The following is a 21,668-nucleotide window of genomic DNA, read 5'->3' on the forward strand; positions in this document are numbered from 1 at the left end:
GCTTCGCGATCATTGTAGATCGTTTTGTTAAGATTGCGCGCAAGACGCGCACACTCGAGCCTATTCTAGAATTTGCACGACAGCCAGCGATAATGCTGGAATATTCGACGGCACATGTTTAAATGCCGACGCGCTTCACCGCTTGTCAGTTGATCGACGGACGACGCCCTGTTCGCCGCTATCATTGTACAGTGTGTATTGCTGTAGTCCTAGTTCTCATTTTCCGGCCACAAGTTCGGCCAAATAAACAGTTTCATCCTGCAAACGCCGACCGCTGTCTTCGTCGACGTCACGACCACGTGACAATATGTAATGTAGTATTTTTGCAGGAAATTACAGTTTTCATTTAGTTCGCCTCTTTCCACTTCTCCCTTCTCCGCAGCACTGACGCGCGTGAGACCAGGCACTGTGTGGAGGATGATGACCCGAATGATCGCCTACTACGTCGCCAGTACGATGTTGGCTGCTTTCGTTGGCATCATCGTGGTCGCCATCTTTTCCCCCGGCAAGCAGATCCTGGAGACCGACGTCAGCAAGATTGGCGTGTCTGGTCTCGACACGTTTTTGGACTTCGTTAGGTCAGTGCGTAACTCGTAACTGCTGAAGACCGCGGTGTTGCCCTGCCTGTGATTGAACAGAAAACGCCACTCGGTGCTTCTGCTGCTATACATAATCTGCACTTAATCGCAATCCGCCTTTTTCATGATGTCACGGCGCATGCGCCCTTCTCCTAGCGGAGAAGTCACGAAACACCCCTCCATCTCGGAGGCTTTGCTTCTGGCAATACCGGTTGTCCCAGGCCCTACCAAAACCCTACCCTAACGGCAGAGGGCAGCACAGGAAAATGGAAAAAGCGGATTTAATGACCGATGGAGCGTGAGGACTCTGATAAAAAATGATACAACGTTCGTAGGTTGAAAGTATAAGGTAGGGCTATCATGTGGCATAGATGGGTGATGCACTGCGTTCAAGCCCAAGAAATACCAGAGAGGTAACTATCACCATGGCATTACATACTCTAAGATATCTATCAGTTTCAGTTTCAGTTTATTAGTAATTCAAGTTACAATGATTGGTACAAACAAATATGTAGACGACGGTCACAAAGTCAATGACTCCAAACGGGAACCTCGGTTAAAAATTTAAAAAGAACGGTGTACAGCAAGAACAGGAAACAAATATGAAGTGCAAATCCACAGAAAAAGAAGCATCAAAAAGCAACATAAAACATCTATAACATCAAAAACATCAAATAAGCAACATAAATCATCTATACAACAAAAAAGGACCAAAATGCAGGTCATCAAAGCTGCCATAAAGAAACTATTTGCAAAGAACAAAAAGGTTTAATTCGTGCATAAATGTGGTTAAAGAAGTTAGCTGCTTAAGTGATAGTGGAGGGTCATTCGAAATTTTAAGCGCATCATCTCTACGTATATTAGTCGTCGCGAATGAAGGCGACGAAGCCGTTGCTAAAATTTTTGAGCACAGCGGACTTGCGCCGGTGGTTATAGACCAATAGCGATATTGTGTGAGGAGTGTGACTGTGTGTGTGTGATCCCCTCTCCATCTTTCTGTAGTCTCTTTCTCTCCTCCTCTAACTTTCAAACTCCTCCATCTCTTCTCCAATTTAGGGTAGCACACCAGTTTTCTAGACTGGTTAACATCCCCGCGTTTTCTCTCTATAATGTTCCTTCCGTCCTCCCTCCCATCGTGTCGTCCTCTCACTTACTGCTGTCTCACACCAGTCAACATGAGCATGGCAGCTCGCCTGCATATCAACGAGCACTTATTATACTTGGAACTATATTTGGCCTTTGCTGCTGGCTTGATTTACTTTGGCTATAATGCATGAAACGCCAGTTTATCGTAACCTCTTGATGTTGTTTTTTCGGCAGGAATATGTTTCCGGAGAACATCGTCCAAGCCTGCTTCCAACTGCACCGAACAGTTCGCATTGCCCAACCGCCGCGCTTTGTCCCGTTGGGCGTTAATGCAAGCGAACTCGAGCCGGACATCATAAGAAAACTGCAGTACTCAGACGGCCTCAACATCTTTGGTGAGAAGGTGGCGCACGAAACCGAGCTTGATATTTTTCTGTGAAGTATCTGAGGCAAAATTCACAAAAGCTTCTCAATCGTAAGTTCTCAATGCCATTGGCCAGTTGCCTTAGTTAATGATATGCCCAACATCACGATTGACTGAAATTTTCTCTTACAGCCTTTCAAGCGTAAGAGGTTTTTGTGAGTACGGTTCACGAAGCTTTTGCAACTGCGTATCTCGAAAAGGCTCTGCCTTTAATGAATCACACGATTCAACAAGACCAACCGTTGGTTTCCGTGAACTGTTTAAGTTTAACATTATTCCACTTTTCACAATACATGTTTCTTAAAGTACTAACTGCGAAGAGTTCCTCAAATGTTAAGCTCCTAGCCTACCACAGCATGAATGGTCGAATCTTGAATGCGCATGCATTGCCCGAGGTCCCTACACTCAATCAGTCCAAAGACGGACTTTTTGGTTTCTTTGCAAGAAATTTTCGACCTTCGACCCTCCATGCGAACTAATTAAATCGAATATTATTCCTTTGATCGAATTGCGCAGGAAGAATTTACGCCTACAATTTCTTTCCCGGCTATGCCGTGCCTGTTTAGTGTACTGTTTGTGTATTTAATTACTACTACGTAGCGTTTTCATTGCCTGTTTAATAAAGTGTATTCCCTCAGTATCAATTTCCTATTACGTAGTGTTGTTCCTTGCACTGTAATTGGCTACAAATAATTCGGCATTTACTTTACTGTTGCATTCTATTTCCGCCCTTTACCTCTACATGTTCAACCTTTACCCTGAGGTTCTCAAAAAAAGTTTCACTTAACCTCTGAATGTATACAAATGATTTATTGTCAACACCAACTTGTCGCCATCATCAATATGCTTGAAATTTCATATTTTCCTTGTATTATCAGATTTCAGTACACTATATTGTTCCGCGAATCATTGCGAACTTTCAATGGCTTGAGTCGACCCCTTGATTACATAACGTAAGGATGGATAATTGTATTCGCAGTTTTAGACTTTGGTTTGCTTCTGATCAGTGGGAACAATAATGGTTTGAGTCGACCCCTTGATTACATAACGTACAGATGGAGAGTTGTATCCACAGCTTCAGAATTTGATTCTTTCTATGCTTTCTTTCTAATCACACTGTGCGATAAATAAGTTCATTCATTCATTAACCTTTTGCGGCAAAAACACAGATAGACAAAACAAACCCTTCCAAAGATAAATTAACTTACATAGTTCCTACTCTACTTAACAACTATGTGAAATCTGGCGTAGATTTCCTGCACTGTACACACACCCACTTGCGAGAAATACACATGGTAGGTTTTTGATTATATTCATCAATTGCATTATTGTTATTAGTATTATTATTTTTGAATGTGTACTTTGTTTGCTTTGTTGCATTCTATTCGACTTCACAATGCTGACTGTTGTCACTGCTGTTGTGTACAAAGGTAGCTGTGGGCCCTTGTCAAGCTGCCTCTTCGTAATATATATGTCAGTGATTTAATAAGCTCTCCTTGGTTAGCAACAAGCCCCCTACAATGTGCTCATTGTAGTTAACTGCAGGGTGGTGATCCTGCTTTATTAGGCGCCGGTGTGACGTGTGATTATAAGCACAGTATTTAAAGATTAAACGTATGGCGAGTAAACTTACGCTGCCAGTTTACATATCGTTGAACCGCATTCATTTGTGAAATTTTGACATCTTCCTGTCTTAAATATCAGCAAGTGACTCTTCCATGTCGTACTGAGTTTTGCTCGACATTGTTTCCTCTAACAGGTATCATTGTTTTCTGCTCCGCGTTCGGCTTGTTCGCCGGCTTCATGGGTGAGACGACCGTCATCATGGTGGACTTCTTTTCCGTGCTGAACGTGCTCACTATGAAGCTGGCTTACCTGGTCATGTGGTGAGTACCCCTTCTTACATTAGTAAGAAAGGTTACGATTGGTAATGCAGCGGAAAGGATAATGACGAGGAGATAAGAAATAGTAAGTAGAGAAGGAAAGGCAGGGAGGTTAACCAGTTTAGGACAACCGGTTTGCTACCCTACACATGGGAACAGGGTGGGGGAGAGTGAAAGGTGGAGAGGCAACAAGGACAGCAGATAACACAGAACAAACAGCCAGTCCCAGTCCGTCACTTGTGTGGTACGCGACATCACTGTCACAGCCACCTGTCCAAGTCCGTTTTTCTTAAAAACCTCAGTAGTGCCTTCGTCGCCTTCAGTTGCGATGTCTTCTGTCGACGACGTGTAAGAATAGTTTCAACAGACATTTGTCTATTGTCAAGGTGAGCTAGAACAGACGCCAGTGACTGTCTCTCAACATTATATACCGGACAGTCACACAGGATGTGGTGTAGCGTCTCCTCGCAACGACAGGCATCGCAAAGAGTGTTGTCGCCTGTTCCAGTACGAAATGAATACAATTTCGTCAATGCCGCCCCTAGCCATAAGTGATAGAGCACTGTGCCCTCACTTCAGTGGATTCCAGTTGGCATATAGAGATGCATCAAAGAGGACAGGTGGCGTTGACGATTGGTCCGGTTGGTCTGGCTGCTTGTTGGGCACAATAGAGAGATAGAGAGAGCGTGATCTCCTGTGCAAGCCCTCGAATACTGCTGCAGGAGTCAGACCTTGAAAGTGTTATGGTATCTTCCAGTGTGCCTTCAAGAGCTGCCCGAGCGGCAGTTCGTTCCGTATGACGCCGCAGTGACTTGGCAGCCACTGAAACGTCACTTGGTGCTCTTTCTCATGTTATGTATGGAGAAGACAACGAATTTCAAGTACGAACTGTTTGTACGGCCCGCGACGCAGAGCTGATAGCACAGATTGTAGGGCTGCCTTTGAGTCGCTGAAGATAGATAATTGTTGATGTGGTTCATGATTGACCAAACAAAATGAATCACACAAAGGCAGCTAGTTCCGCAGCTGTCGACGTCGTGAAGTGGTCAGTCCTAAAGCTGATGGTAATAGCTCTTGCTGGGGCAGCCACTGCACCGAACCTACAATGGAGCTTTGTGGATCCATCGGTATATATATTGCAAGACAGCAGCAATGTCTAAGGCCTTTTATTCAGCAGGGCCGCCTGACCAATTCTACGAACGAAGAAGACGCTCCCAATGACGATGATTATATACAGGTGAAGAAGATGAAGGTCGAAAGCTGTGAATATTGTGCTCACACGAATTTCCCCCTCGCGCGGAAGCGGCCAACCTGACCGCTGTTTGAACGCGATAGCGTTAAAGAGCTCGTATGGCAGAAATTCCGCCGTCGGCACCGTCGGTAGCGAGCGAAAAATCATCATCTTGTCCGTGAGCAAAAAATCGAAAAAGGTGAAAATAAAATAAATAATAAAAATATTGGGTCCGGGTGAGAATCGAACCCAGGCCGTCTGCGTGGCAAGCAGGTGTTCTACCACACAGCCACGCCTCTGTTTTTTGTTCTTTCATGGTATTTATTACAAATGTGTGTAATTAGCATACATAGCGAACAAGGCGGCCTCTACCAGCTTACAAGCGTTACACAGAAGTCCTAAAAGGGTATTAAAGCTATACATTTCATGAAGAGTGGATACTAGTCCGGTTGAAACTCTAATTGTTCGTAAAAGTCTTTTAGCTGAAGAGCCATTTGAATGAAATGCAACCGCGATGATACCATGGGTTCCGCATGCCTGTCTAACATGCGAGTTTTCCATAAACTGTGCATACCCATTAGTAATAGCATGTCAACAGGCATAGAATGGCTTTTCGGTGGCATGAGATAACGTATGCTATACGAATACAGCCACGCCTCTGCTTGGAGCTGCACTGAAAGTAACTTTCATGCTTCCCAAAAATACGCGTCCTGTATACAGGTGTCACAGTACGAGATTCAATATCGCAATAATATTGCGTGGAACAAGCGTACATTGCCATCGGGTGTCACACCATGTCATTAACATAACGACTTTGTGGTTTAAAGACAGCCACCCATTACGAAGGCACATTACTGCGCGTATTCCTTTAAGACCACGTAGTGGGTGCATCGCAACTTCGAACAAGTTTCTCGCGCATAATTGCCCCTGGTTTAAAGCATGCTACCCATTACATAAGGCACACACCTTAGTGCGCGCATTCTGTTAAACACTCGTAGTGTTCGAAGTGGGCACTGGGCGCAGGATATCCCTATCGCGTTCAACTCTTAAAGGCGAAGCTTAAGCGTCCCCCCAATTTTTTTGGCGATGCTGTACGTCGTAGGAATGGTTTTAAGCGTGACACGTGAACAACCTCCGTGCCACGGCAACGGCCATCGGAAGGCATGACAACGGGAGTTACCCGATAGTTCACGGGAGAAGTTTGCTCGAAAACAGCGTAGGGGCCAATAAAACGTGACTGAAACTTATCACATAGGCCAGGAACTCGCGTTGGGGTCCACAGCAATACTTCGTCTCCGGGAGTGAACTCAACGACGCGGTGAACGTGATCGTAGCGAGTCTTCCGCTCCTGTTGACTTGCCTCGGTATTGAGGCGGGCGTGGCCGCGACAGTCCACAGCGTTTCTTAGGCCATGACAGCGGGTACGCTGAGCAAACGGCGACCCGAACGTAGCTTCAGGGAACTCGACGTCGTAGAGGATTTGGGGATCGAAAGCAGCCTCCACCACTCTGCAAGACGGTAGCAAAGTCGAAGGCTCGACGCCTTTTATTTAGTGGGGCCGCCTGACCAATTCTACGAACGCAGAAGACGCTCACAGTGATGATGATTATATACAGGTGAAGGAGATGAGGGGCGAATGCTGTGAATATTGTGCTCACAATATGTACACTGTCCATATACCTCTAGTGCAAAAAAAAGGAGAGGCTGTTGTTTCAGCACAGGCGACGACAGCTCAGATTTTTTCCAGATCCCTGGTACACTGAGAGGCACTGTGGGTTGAATGAGACACCAAGGGAGTATCGATGGGTTAGAGGCAGTGGTGAAGCCCGAGGGAAGTTTGCCGTTGTACTTGACGATATCTTTAGAGAATGATGCTTGGCGCCTGCCTGAAGGCAGTGTTGGAAGGTGATGACAGGGAGCACGTGCAAAATGTCCGACGTGCGTTCTCAGGACATCCTCTTTAATGTTTGTATTGGATGGTCACGAGCAATCGCAATAGTTGCCTCTGTTGCGCTTTCTAGAGTTCCAACACCGCGTCTACTGACATTGCTCACTTCTGTCCTGCCAAGAACTTGAACAACTTGGAAATTGCTGTCAGACGCTGCTTCATGTAGGCCACGTGCGTGTTCCAGCAGAGGCCCCTGCCAATGAATACGCCAAGAAGCCTCCAATTTCTGGCATAAGGAATGGGCCGCCTCTTGATTGATATGACATAAGGCGTCATTGGTTTGCTAGTGGATGCTGCTAGTGCACATTTTTCTGGTGATATTGGATCATGATTATGACGAAGTGCGACGACAAACAAGGAGCTCAACTAAGGCCTTGTTGGCACACTGCATACGCAGGGCATGCAGTGTGTGTTTCTTCGGTTGGTGTCTTGTTAGAGCTACGGCATCACGCCTATCCGCAAGCGATCAAGAAACAAATACAGTAAACTCTCACTTGTACGAACGTCGGTTTAACGAATATTTCAGAATAACGAACTTTTAGAAAATCCCCGGCGATTTTCTTATGCATTCTATGCAAAAATCTTTCAGTTAAACGAATTTCAGAATAGTGAATTTTTCAGTTGAACGAACTTGATCCGCGGACCCAGGCTCATTTTTAAAATCAATTCAACGAAGTTTTGTGCACTGCAGCACTGGCATAGCCGATGCGAGCCGTCTCTAAATCACCCATCCATCGGCGAAAACGAGCCACGTGCGCATCAGTTCGCCCCTTCTTTTTTTGTCTGTCTCATCGGCATCATCGGTATTGTGCGGCCATCTTCATGTGCCAGAGGCAGCTGTGCACAGAAACGTACTCTCTGGAAAGCTTTGTCTCTTCTTGCGCTTTAAGGGCACCAGTTCAAATTAAAATTACAGATTCCTTTTCAAAATAAATTGCATTTCACACTTTTGACTCTGTCTGCAGTGCCCAATGCTGTTCCATATTCTACTGAATATTCAGTTTAGTGAACTTTCAGTTGAGTGAACTATTTCCTTGGGTCCCTTGAAGTTCACTCAATTGAGAGTTCACTGTACACAGCATCTCATTGGTGGGGGCGGCGGCAACATTTCTACGAAGGTGGAACGTAGAACTCTTGCGCATCGTTTGGTGCACGTTTTATCGTCTTTGACTCGTAAGCATTATATTTATGATAATAGCGCAAATATTTAGGCAAGTTATTAGGAAGTCCATCACAACAGCTTCCTCAATAACTGTACACTTTCTGTGGTAAAACTACAAATGTTGTAAACAACAGGCCTGTGGGGAACCTTTCGTAAGCATGAAGGTTTGTTCGTAACTGCGCTGTTCTTAATTATCCCGTTATTGTGCATTTATTATCTCTTATCATAAAGAAATGTAGCCCTGCATCACCCCCCTCCCCCGAATCTTCTATCATGATTCTTTTTTGTAACAATGATCTAGTGGTTCCCCTTTGCTACGGAATGCAGATGGTTGGGATAGTTGGTTTGACCTGCCAGGTTATATTAGCGAATAAGATGTAGAGCTGAGAAGCTCGAGCATGCCGGCTCGGTTCCCGGCCTCCGCGGCCGCATTTCGACGGGGGCGAAATGCAGACAGACCCGCGTGCTACTTATATTTAGTTGCATCGTAATAACCTCAGATGGTCAGACATAATCAGCAAGTCCCCCGCTATGGTGTGTCTCTTAACCACATCGGGTTTCCAGGCAAGTGAACCCCTAACGGATGGATCAAGCAATATGTTGATCTAGGGAGCATGCAACATCTTCGACCAATGTGGACGGCGTCCTCATTCCGCGATGTCATGGGCCTTTGCCTTCCTACCCGCCCTGTACACCAAGTACGCTGGTCCTAAGGGGCCTGGCTACCCAGACGTCCCACTGCTCGACGGTTGGTGCACTGACGGGGCTGCACGTTCATGCTGTCACATTCCCATACCATGGGGCGCATGTGGCTCGATAACTTACAGTGAACTCATTATTAAATTCGCAACATTTCTGAGCGAGCCAAAGGCATTTTTACCGTTCCTTACTTTCTTTCTTTCCTTCTTTCTTTCTTGCTTTCTTTCTTTCTGTCTTTTCTTCTTTCTTGCTTTCTTTCTTTCTCTCTTTCTTTCTTCCTTTCTTTCTTTCTTTCTTTCTTTCTTTCTTTCTTCCTTTCTTTCTTCCTTTCTTTCTTTATTTCTATCTAGCCGCCTACCTCTTTCCGTTTTCGTGGACGTCTCGTTAGCTTGATGTATACCAAAACTGGAATAGGAGGACATGAGCGTATGACGAACACGATTCGCAGGTCATGACATGAACGACGTGAATTGCCTGTCCCGTATGCCATGAAACCCTTCCTCTCAGTCCCGTCTCGCACATATCCGCATGACATGGCCCATGGTATACGGGTATGAGCCACAGGGGAATCACAGTTTATATCAACCCGAGGAAGGCGAGAATAGGCTTGGTAAATTTTAATGGGATAGCAACAACTCCAGGTCGTCCAGAAGGCCCATGACGTTGCGGTGGGTCTATGTCTGCCAGTCCCATCGGGGGTGAATTCATCGGCTCATCCCGGTCCTCCCGGGAGTGACCTCTTCAGCAGTTCTATAACGCGCTTATCATGTCAAGTCAGCATTAAGGAGCCTGTGTTGTAGAAAATGCCGTGCCGGCGCCAACGGACTTGTCGATGAGTGAATGATCCCGATGGCAGCACGGAATAAATATCACGGCTGGAGCCGGAACCGAACCCAGGCATTCTACATGGCAGTCGAGTATTCTACCACGGAGCCCCGCCAGTGCTTAAAACTGCTTAGGAAAAAGACCCTATACAAGCGTCACGTCGGGGCAACGCCAATTGTGGTTGCAGTGTTTGCTATCTGCTTTTGTAACAATGTACTAAATATTGACTCCGTACGCTATAGTCAAGGGTTTGCTCGAATACGCCTACGGCCACTACTTATAATGTGCACATCATTGAGCTGTAGCGTGTACTTCGTTGCGATAAAACTTGCATCGCTCTAAAGTAAATGCCGATGTCACGTCAGACCATGAGTTGCCCTTTACGCGCCAGGGTAGTCGACGGGCCTGGCAAGCCCACGATATGCGCAAAACTACTAAATTTACCCCAAGACGTTGATGCACCTAGTAACGCTTGCCTCAAAGCAAAAAATCCGGCATCTGATTCGCATGAGATCGATTTCCACAATACGTGGTATCTGCCAAAATTTTTAGGGGCGAAGCTCCTTAAAGCGGCACCCGTTCGTCCCCGTCGTAGTGCGTAACCAGTCTTAACGCTAGTACCAGATCTTGACCTCCAAGGTGGTGCCGGTGGGAGATTTCTCCTGTGCGTTGTTGAACAATAAAAAATTCGCAGCGTGCGCGTTAACTAAAAGCCGAATTCTTCTGTATCTCATTCCCCATTAGCAGCCATTGGCATGTTCCAGTAGGAAACGTTAGTAGAAGTAGAAGTGTAAGTGTTAGCTAAAAGCCGACTTCTTCTGTCTCTCATTCCCATTAGCAGCCATTGTTTACCTCCCAGGTAGTGCCTGGTGAGATTTCTCCTGTGCGTGATTAAACAATAAAAATTTTGTTCAAAACGCCGTTGGTTGATGAAATAAACCAACGAAAGACGCCAACGAAATAAACCAACGAAAAGCAAAACGAAAAGACTCCAGATGTTTCTAAAGCAAAACGAAAAGACGCCAGCTGCTTAACGAAAGACGCCAGATGTTTTCTAAAGCAATGGTTTTCTAAACAATGAAAATTCACAGCGTACATGTAAAATTAAAGTGAGCTGCAAGTCGTCATAACTCTCATCGAACCTTTAGTATAAACGCGCCCGACCTCACGTCGGTAATGATGTACTGGGCAGAATTCACGGAAGATTCACGGTTTACCGATGAACCTCCGCAGCTTCGCCCACTCATCATCATTCACTCCGTGGATATGCTGTGATTTGTTTGTGTTTGATGCTGCTATTGAAACAAATGCAGTGAAGTGGCTTAGCAAGAACCACGACAGACACTTGCGCTTTGTTGAACAACACACGTAGCCTTTGACGTCGTTCTTGTGCGCCATTTTAGCTCTTCACCTCCATTACCAAAGTCGAAGCAGCCAGTCCAAAAATCTACGCTCTCGAACAAAGGTAGACCACAGTCACTGTCACCGTTCTTGTCCAAAAGGTACCAAATTCGGCGAGTTAGAATATACTCAAGATGGCCGCCGCAAGAAGAACACAGTGCAAGAAAAGGAAAGACGACGCAGGCGCTGTGACTTCTTTCATTTTCTTGAACTGTGTTCTTTTCGCGCTAACCATCATGAGTTCTTGTGCACGTCACTTCTGCGCCACGGCCCCAATAATTCCTTTGTTCACCCGGCAGGTACTTCCCTATTGGCGTGGTCTTCCTGCTGAGTGCGTCCATCGGTCGTGGAGATGACCTGGGAGAGCAGGCCATCAACGTCGGCGCGTACATAGGCACCGTAATGACGGGTCTGGCCATCCACTCGCTCATCGTGCTGCCCCTCATCTACTACTCCTTCGTGCGCAAAAACCCGCTCGTGTTTGCCAAGAACCTGCTCCACGCATTCGTCACAGCCTTCGGCACGTCGGACAGGTGAGGAAACCTTCAAGTGAGATTCCTGTATTGAGTAAGGGTCACCACTGTAGAAGCTATGGGTGCACATCCTCACATTCAGACTGCCAGAGTAGACCTGTTTTGATGTCATCTGCTCTCCAAATGCCCTCGCACACCGGTGTCTTGTATTCATTAAAGCGAAAGCCTTAGATGCCTCATCAAACGCGAAAACTGACCGGCTTCCCGCGTCGGTGTCCCACGTCAGCGGCGTCAACACGGGTAACGCACAAAATCATCATCAATAGATGACGTCACCACATGACGTCATAATAACGTTACCGATCGCCAAATTTTGTGCCGTCATCATGACGTCACATTGTGAAGTAATAGTGTAATATCACTTCTTAGTCAAACTGGGGCAGATCCAGGAGGCAGTGCAAAACAAGGTGAGGTGCTGAAGTTTACAAAGCCTCCAATCCTGGAGACATTGCTAAACAAGGCGAAGTGCACAAACCTTACAATGCTTCCGATCCTGGAGGTATTGCAAAAACCACGTTAGTTCCAGAAAGCTTTCGGAGGGAAACGCGGGAGGTACAGTACATCGACTTAGAAGAAGATAGCTTTCACCTTCGAGTCGACTGAGACGCATGCACAAGAATCCCTGTGAGTTTTTGTGGCTTGCTGAATGGCCCTTCACAGAATTGGTACCAAAGAGCAGAAAACAAACTGGAGAAAGGCAGGTAATTAGGTTACATGACTAACTAGAAAATTTACCACCTGGGATAAAATTAGATTATGCAAGACTCGGAGGGAGGCTTCGTCCTACAAATGACATTTAATTAATAGGCTGATAACGAACGCATTATGGTTATGATGATGAATTATGTTCACTGCGAGCGACCTACAAGAAGAAGCCCTTTCTGAAGTGATAAAAAAATTGTCTGGAAGTTTCATCTTTAACTGGGTCGCTCAATTCCATGCCTTCAGATAAATTGGTGTTAAGCGATTATTAATGTCTCTTCCACTGGTGCTATAGACATACGTGCCCATTGTAGCACGTATTGCTGGTAACCAAGTTTAACAGGACGGAAACAAGCACGTTTGGGCTTTGTACCACGTTGCTTCATGCCTACCTCTATACACAGTCCTAACTGCTACCGTACTTGCTGCGATGGTATCTGACTGCTCTTCTCTGTCGCAGTGTGGCAACGCTCCCCGTGACATTCATGTGCCTCGAGCAGAACAACAAGCTTGACAGGCGCGTCACGAGGTTCGTGGCACCCATCGCTTCGGCCTTCAACCTCGACGGTACCGCCCTCTACGCCGCCATCGGCACCATATTTATCGCCAACCTGAGTGGCATCGAGTTGGACTTTGCGCACTACTTGGCCATATGGTGCGCTATATTCCCTACCATCCTCTCTCTTACCTCACGCGCTTTAACCGCTATACAATATCGACAATATCGACAATATCTAAGAGTTCATTGAGTTGACTGTGCGCTCCAGCGTAGGTATGCACATTAGTGGCGCCAAGTTTTACCGCCCCCAGCCCCCGATATTGGCCAATAAAACAAGCTCCGCAATGGATGCAAAAAAAAGTCACAGTTTCACCGCAAGGGCGAAGCAATGAATGCGATAGCAAGAAATTAATGCTATACGAAGTGAGGCTCGCCAACGAATACTCTCAGTTTGAACAGCGCTCCTGTTGCAAAGGCGGCCGAAGCAGCGAAAGAAACTAGCGTGCTTCAAGTGTCGAGCTGTGACACTTGATAGTTCGCGCTCATCTTCTGTTCGTTTAGCGGCGTTGCTTGAGCTCGAGTGGCTTTCGTACGCTCCGTAACATGAGCGCGTACATAACGGTGAAAGAATGAAACATTCATCTTCCCTTCACCACGAGAAAACCGCGTGAGCAGGCAGCGGAATGGCAAGGTTCTCCCTGCGCAAATATAAGAAGCGAGCGAGCTCGCCGATGACTTTAAATGCGCCCGTCGCGCTCCTAGCGCCATCTCGCTGGTAATGAAGAAACGCTTATTATCGCCTGCCGTCTCTGAGTCCGTCCAGCGGTAAAGGGTGTGTATATAACGCTCGCGGCTAGCTACGTGGAGGATCTGCGTTTCGTGGCGTAGTGGATAGCGCCACTCGCTGCGAAGCAAGAGGTCCCTGGTTCGATTCCGCGCTTCGGAAGCATTTGTCTGAATTATTTTCTTTGAGGCTTTTATATATATATATATATATATATATATATATATATATATATATATATATATATATATATATATATACTTATACATATACGGTGCATGACGGCGGCGACGGCGACGGCAAAATCCAGCCGAGACTGTCCATATAATTGCTATCGCAATAAGATTAAGCGAAGACGTGCGAAAACACGTGCTTGTCACAACGGCCTGCCTTTGGTCTCTTGCATTCCTGGGATAAAGGTGGGAAGTGAGCAGTTATTGGAAATCAACATCAGTGGTTCTCGGCTGCCACTATTATCAAAGTCTTGCATGGCCATAGCCCTGCACTTTAAGCAGTGAGGGTATGGGGGCCGGGTTAGTCCGGTGTGGGGCCGACTTGGCGCCCTGTTGCGATAATTAGAGACAGGGGGGGGGGGGGGGCACTCCCCGTGCCCCCGTGCGCGCACGCCTATGCACTCCAGCACATACTAAATCGACAGGGTCCTCGGTGCGGTTGTAACGATTGACGTCGTACCGCCAGCTCTGGAGATACGTTTAATGAGTACGCGCTGAAATAAGCACTTGGAATATCAGCAGGTATACTTCCACTATCTGCTCTCAGCTGTTTCCAGACTTAATATCAATTTAAAACGGCTAACGTGTTTGCTTGGTTTATTAGTCTAGTTCGGTGGGCTGCAGTACAGCTGCGAAGGGTTGGCCAAGAATCGAGTAAGTTGGCAAGAGAAGCGTTCAGATATATATCTTAGCAGATATAGGCCCGATATAGATGATTATATCTACGTTTTGGCGCGTAATACCTATAATTACTCATATAAAGGCGTCGAACATGCTGTATGGCGCCTAAACAATTGCGATAACTCCTGCTGACTTTGATGATGCCAAATGGAATGAATATTTATAATACGGACATTCATTGGTCCAGCAAATACACCATCCATCTGCGTCCAGCTAATACACTCGCCGGAGTGTATCATCAAATAACGAATAATTAAGTCATCAATGGTTGCCATAAAATGATATATTCCGTATTTCAGCGTCGCAGCTGCCCTCACTAGCTTCGCAAACCGAGGGATACCCAACGCGGGAGTCATCACAATGATCCTTGTGCTGAAAGCTGGTGGCATCGGCCCGTCTCACATCGGGCTCCTCTTGGCCGTCGACTGGATAATGTAAGTCTACAGCATATAGGGTCCATCATTCACAATGGACCACATCCTATATTATGATCTGGTGCTCTTTGGCCATCACTGGTCCTTGCGCCATAAAACACCGTATAGCATCACCTCCATCATTATCATCATCAGGTTACATAATTTCGCCTCAAACGGCGATAATGCCTGTAATATCTAGCACCTGAGAATATCGTTATTGAACATAGAAAAATACTATCCTAGGCACAGACTCTAAGGTTTCCGAACAAACTTCTTCAAAGGCTCCTTTTTGCAATGTAGTAATGCGCATTGGTGAGCTAGTTGGTGCAATAGAGTTTGAGAATCATACAGTCCATTGTCGTACCTTCTTTTGTGTGTCCCATTTTCAACGCTGTTTCATTCTCAGTAACCATAGAAGGGGACAGGGTAAGCCACAATCTTCCCATGTATTTTTGGTCATACTGTGGCGCGCTTTTTCCAAGAACAAATAGAGATATCGGCCAGTTGTTTGTATCATCTTGTTCAGTGCCCTGCGTTGTATTCACTGAACTAAAATTATGTAATTTTAGCAAGAGGAAAGTTTAAAACATTTTCCTTCCGGGGGTGCATGATTTTGGCGAAACTTTTGTACATCTTGTTGCAACCTAACAAAAATTATTCGTTGTACGACATTTATTCGTTATGCAACAGCGAATTGAAAACTACGAAGATTTCAACCAACGTTTCCTTTCATGTTTTCAATTGCAGGAACCGGTGCCGCACCTGTGTCAACGTCTTCAGCCAGTCCATAGCAGTGGCCATAGTTCACCACTCTGTAGAGATGGAGTTGAAGAGGAATCAGAATGCTCTGGAGCACTGGCCGGTTGACGAACTTACCCTGGAGAGAAAAAAGTACACTTCCAACCGCTAAATACTCTACGCATTCAACGTCACACACGAAGAAATTGACGTATATTACAGACGGGTCCACTGTTAAAGAAAACGCTGTTAAAGGGGCATGCCCGGATTTCATTCTCTTGCATACCCTGTTAAAAATACTAGCCGAACACGACGACAGGAACTTCTGATGTCTTCTCGTATTTTGGGGCACGACACGCTGTTGTTACCCTGTCTGTCGTGTGGCTCTGTTGGGGCTTGTTGTGTTAACAGGTTTCTGTAGTGCCACAACCAATTTCTCGTGTTTTTACAGGGACAGTTCTGTTGAGACAACACATTTTTCAGCGCTACTATAAACACTTGTAGTAATTCAGCTCCCTGTTGTAACAACACACACGCAACAGAATTCACTTTTATTGTCACGACAAAAGATATCGATTATAGAACGGAAAAGTTCATCGCTGCTCCGGGAAGCTGTAGCAACTACAGATAAATCTTGCTGTAGCAAGAGTGATTTCTCTTGGCCTGATGGAAAATTATGTTGTCTTTTTTTAACTGGGGAAGCATAGTGGCTTGGATTTCCATAAGGTTACTGGTGGTTGACAGCTTCAACCATTTTTGACAGACTAGTGTCGTGCACGGTCTTTGTTTACACACAAACTTGCAGTTAGGGCAGCAATATGAAGTGTGCACATTCGAGTGTTCACTTTAACAGTGGACTGTACTGTACATCAGTGACCTGAAGCATCACTCCTTGAAAGCTGCTCGCAAATATCAGTAATCCCAAACCGTATCGGTCTCCCTGAGGGGTGCGTTTACGGCGCACCACTTCCACTGATGTTCAAGTTAAAAACACTTCGGCAAATAAAACTCATCTCATCCCGTGTACATCATAAACAAGAGGCTGCACTATAAATAACTGCACACAAACAGCCACACTCACAGAAACTCACTGGCAAACAAACGAGCTGGCATACCAAACCAAGCTGGACAAAAGTCCACATGTACATCAATTGACATACAACAATCGTCGTCACATTATCCAAGTTTGCACATCTTTATGGGTCACATTACTAAAGATGCCAAACTCGAGCCTCCGTTACATCTCCCATAGTACGGATCTCTGCACAACAAATTAGACAACGAGCGAAGAAGACGTCTGTCTTTGATGTGGAGTACGCAAACGTGCAGTTTTTTTGCAGATATGATCCCCATCAACATACTGCACAACATTCAGCAGCACATTAAGTAATGCCACTACAAATCCAGAGAATATGCTAAGGAAGAATCTTTATGTCAACAATATTAACGTTGTCGTCGCATTTGCTGAATTATTCTGTGCCACTACGTCCCAACAATGGCTTTCGTGCTTGTGTTCACCGTCGCTGTATTCAACTGCTCTAAAGAAAAATCCGCATACTGTATGCCGAATAAAAGCTTTCGTTTAAGTTTTCATAAAGACGTGTGCTTATTCAGGCGAAAGCCTTAGATGCCTCATCAAACTCGAAATGTAGTCGACGGCATCAGCGTCCACACGAGTGATGCAGAAAATCATCATGGAATAACGTGACCCTTTGATGTCATCATGACATCACAAAGCGATGTAACTTGACGACGTAATCGCATAACAGCGTCGCTTGATCTAGAGTGGGCAGATCCCGGAGGCATTGCAAAACATCGGGAGGAGCAGAAATCTTCCACTGCCTCCTATCCCAGAGGAAATGCAAAACCACGTAAGGCGCAGAAAGCGTCCGTGCAGGGTGGCTCAATATTGCGCACGTGTCTATTTTTGATGTATTCGGGTTTGACACGCAAGGACGGTTAGCAACGCTCCTACGCAGACCGCGCCGCCGTGTTTGAGAGGCTTCTCTATTGTAGTAGATCATTTTGTTAAGACTGCGCGCAGGACGCGAATAGTCAAGATTATTCCAGAGCTAGCGAGACCACCAGTGATAAGGCTGCGACGTTCGATGCGAGATTTGTAAAAGACGGCGCGGTCCCAGCGATGATCAGTTGGTCGACGGCCCACGCTCTGTTCGCCGCCATCAGCCTACAGCGTGTATTGCTTGTAGTGTGACTTTTCGTTTTCCGGGCACAGGTTTGCCCAAATAAATAGTTTAGTCTAACACGCTGACTGCTGTTTTCGTCAACGTCACGACCACGTGTCAATATAATCGACTGGGAAGGAAAAGAAGATGAATTTCGCCTTTGAGTCGTCTTAGGCAAATGCATAAAGGACAAGCATGACTTTTTTTGTTCTTAAACCATGCTAGTCTAGTGACTGTTTCGTTTCATTAACGTTAATTATTACAGCCCGTAAGTTTTCAGACTCTCCGATACGCTCAGAGATTCCAGGCACCCTTCACTATATATGTGTATATTTCACTGTCATTGCTTCAGAAGCAAATGTGTGACGTGTAATAATAAAAATAATTGCTGGGCTTTACGTCCCAAAACGACGATACGATTACGAGGGACGCCGTAGTGGAGGGCCCCGCAAATTTCGATCATCTTCACGATCATCTAGAGTTCTTTAACGTGCACCTAAATCTATGTGCACCGGCCTCAAGCATTTCGCCTCCAACAAAATCGCGACTGCCGCGGCCGGAATTTGATCCATCTTTGCATGTATACACAATCTCAATAGCTCCTTACAGCACTGTGGAGGCTGCCGGGCTGCTTATCCAGAGGAAGGGCGAAAATACCTGAAACGTATTAAAGAGATACTGACACCATTTTTCGGTTGCGTTTATTCCGTCATACAAATCTCTTGTACCTGAGCAAGTGTGAAGCTCAGTAAATGCTAAGATATTGTACTTTGATACTGGAGTCAATTTTCGCATGGCACCCCTGATCGACACTAGCGTGACGTCAGGCTACAGTGTCAATTCTGGTGACTTCACGCACCAGTATGGCTAGTTGTGTCCCGTATGGTACCAAAACAAACAGTATGGGCGCCATCGCGTCACCAAAAACATTCAAAATGACCTCCTGTGCGTCACCAACGGAGACACGCAGAGGAACGACCGTGGAAACGTCACGATATTGGCATATGTGGGCACGGCGGCACAGCGATTGCAATGTCGTCTGATCGCCTTCTGTTTACTGAACAGTTAATGCTGATTGCTCGTCATACTAACTGCACGCGTGGAACCAGTGCGCCGTCTGGCCGTCTGCGGAACATATCGGCACTCAGGTGGACCACTCTATCGACGGCACTCTCGGACACGGCTAGCAACGGCAAGCGACACGGATCATGGCTGACACTATAAATCAGTGAGCATCAACCCACAGCCTCAGTGGGGGGCACGGCGGCACAACGCATGCAATGTCGTCTAATCGCCTTCTGTTCCTTCAACAGGTTAGTTATTACACTTATTACGGCTACAAGAATGATGACCGCTTTGTAGCTGTGCTGCCGTTCCGAGAGGTTATTTTTTCCGGCTTTGCATCATTGTGTCTATTGCTTTCCGGCGATGTTGAAATGAATTCCGGACCAGAAACAAAAACAATGTTAAAACAGTTGATGATTAGTGGGGCTTTGTGGTGCAAGGGCCATGGGTGGCCAAAATGGCCAAAAATCAATACAAGCCGATCTAAAGAACTTAGGCAAGCGACTGAAGGTAGTTGAAAACAGCCTGAAGGTGATTAAAGAACAAGCGAGCACAAAGCTCAATTGTCAAAAACAGTCAATTAATTAGAGACTACTCTTCCGGTACCAGCAGGACAGAATGGACCGCTTTGAGGACAGAAGCAGTCAGAATAACCTAATGGTATTTGGAATACCAGAAAGCGAGAAGGAATCTGTAGCCTATCTAGAAGCGAAAGTGCTAGTAAACGTTTTCCGAGGAAGGCTTGTTGTAACCTTCAGCAACGTGGAACGAATACATAAGATAGGAAAGAAAAGCGCCAGACCTCGCCCTGTAATTCTCAGGTTGTATGATTACAGGGAAAAATCCGAAGTGTACAAACAGTGCAGGAAGCTGAAGGTCAGCGGCATCTCAATATCTGATAACTTTTCGAAAGAAACATTGGCAAAGCGCAAAATGCTCTGGGATTCCGCGAAACAAGAAAAAGACAGTGGGCGTCATGTGCGCTTGAATTTCGACAAACTGCATGTAGACTCTGACGCCTACACGTGGGACCATTCAATGAGCAGTCGCGTAAAGGTTCAGCGTCCTAAAAGACGCGCTGCTGCTGCTGCTAAGGATGACTGACAGAAAGAAGGATATGATTCTAGAGCGTTCCGCTTGATCGATTTAAATGCAAGTTGTCTTGCTAACAAGGTTGGAGACCTCGAATACATCCTGGCTAACTACGATCCTCATGTGATCGCGATTACTGAAACATGGCTGCGGCCCAAAATGCAAGACAAAAAGCTTGTACCACCGAGCTATAACATCATTCGCCGGGACCTCAATGCGCGCGGGGGCGGAGTGCTGTAGTGATCAAGGCTGATATCGACTGTGTACAAATGCCTGGTATTCCAACACATGAAACAGTTTGGTGGCAAATTGAACTAGATAACACAATGATAATTCTTGGCTATGTGTATCAACCGCATGACTCCATTTCCTATCTCGAAGACATGCAGCTTTACCTAGAAGGCCTAAAGATCCGTAGCTGTCGAATTATTATTTCTGGGGATTTCAACTTATTAAACTGCTCAGCGCAAAAATTTAGACACAGTACACATAGAAAATATGAGATGCTGGCTCGGAGATAATCGGGTTTTGCCTGCGTTATTATCATCATCAAGGCTTTCAATGAACAAGAGGAAGAAGACTTCTCTTCCGCTTGAGCGTGCGCATGCTACAGTTGACTATGCTATATGTGTTTTTGCCTGCGTTAATGTCATCATCAAGGCGCTCGAAGAACAAGAGGAAGAAGACGTCTCTTTCGTGCGAGCTGCGCCTGTAGCGGTCGCCTCTGGAACAAGGTTACGCTTACGGCGCGGGACTTTGCCCCAGCTTAAGAACCTGGCGAGCCAGCTCCTAAAAGTTTTCTATGTGTAATATCTAAATTTTTGCGTTGCGCAGTTTAATAATGGAATACCAACTAGCCCAATCGCACACCTCACTTCAGTACATTTCAACTTACCAGGCATCGGCTGGTCTGAGCTTAGCGCTCAGCCTGGTGAGAAAACTCAATGTGAACTACTGCTAGAGATAGCTTTCAGTCATGATTAGCAACAGGTAGTTCAAGAGTGCACACGCGTATGGCTGGGAAATCAGGGTCGATTTCAGATCTAGTGTTTCTAGACGGCCGATTTGAGAAATATGATGTATCGCTAGAGGCTGGTCTTTCAGATCATAACTTAGTTTATTTAGAGATAAAGCATAACCACCGTATGCCCAAAGGCCGATAGCACAAGTACGCATGTCCTATGTTTTGACAGACCCGATGACACAAGTATTATTGATCACCTTTCGCTATGTTTAGATAGCTTCAGTCAGACGAATGACGTCAATGCAATGTGATATGCATTTAAAGGTGTCTTATTTCACTGTGTCAGTAGGCTTGTGCCCATGCGAAAGAAGAAAAAAAATAAACGCAACACATGGATAACACGAGAAATCGCACGTTTTAAAACGGAAAATTAGCCGTAAAAGAAAGAATTCAAGAAAAGATCGCAAAAAATTTCGGCACTAAGCATCGCATCGCGCGCGAATATGACTGCTGCTAAAAAAGCTTTCTATGATTTGAT

At 45.8% G+C, this 21,668-nt stretch overlaps 1 protein-coding gene across 1 annotated transcript; it reads left to right on the plus strand.

The window, feature by feature from the left end:
* Positions 1 to 382: 382 nt before the first annotated feature.
* Positions 383 to 17,420, plus strand: LOC119402113 (excitatory amino acid transporter 2; the record flags this gene model as incomplete). The annotated part of the gene is given in 7 exon segments (XM_037669225.1): positions 383 to 578; positions 1,899 to 2,059; positions 3,848 to 3,974; positions 11,537 to 11,770; positions 12,933 to 13,127; positions 14,969 to 15,103; positions 15,833 to 17,420. Coding segments are annotated over 7 exon segments (1,211 nt in total), but the record flags the coding sequence as incomplete, so codon positions are not given.
* Positions 17,421 to 21,668: the final 4,248 nt, after the last annotated feature.

Source organism: Rhipicephalus sanguineus, chromosome 8 (genome assembly GCF_013339695.2).
Source record: "Rhipicephalus sanguineus isolate Rsan-2018 chromosome 8, BIME_Rsan_1.4, whole genome shotgun sequence".
Lineage (NCBI taxonomy): Eukaryota > Metazoa > Arthropoda > Arachnida > Ixodida > Ixodidae > Rhipicephalus > Rhipicephalus sanguineus.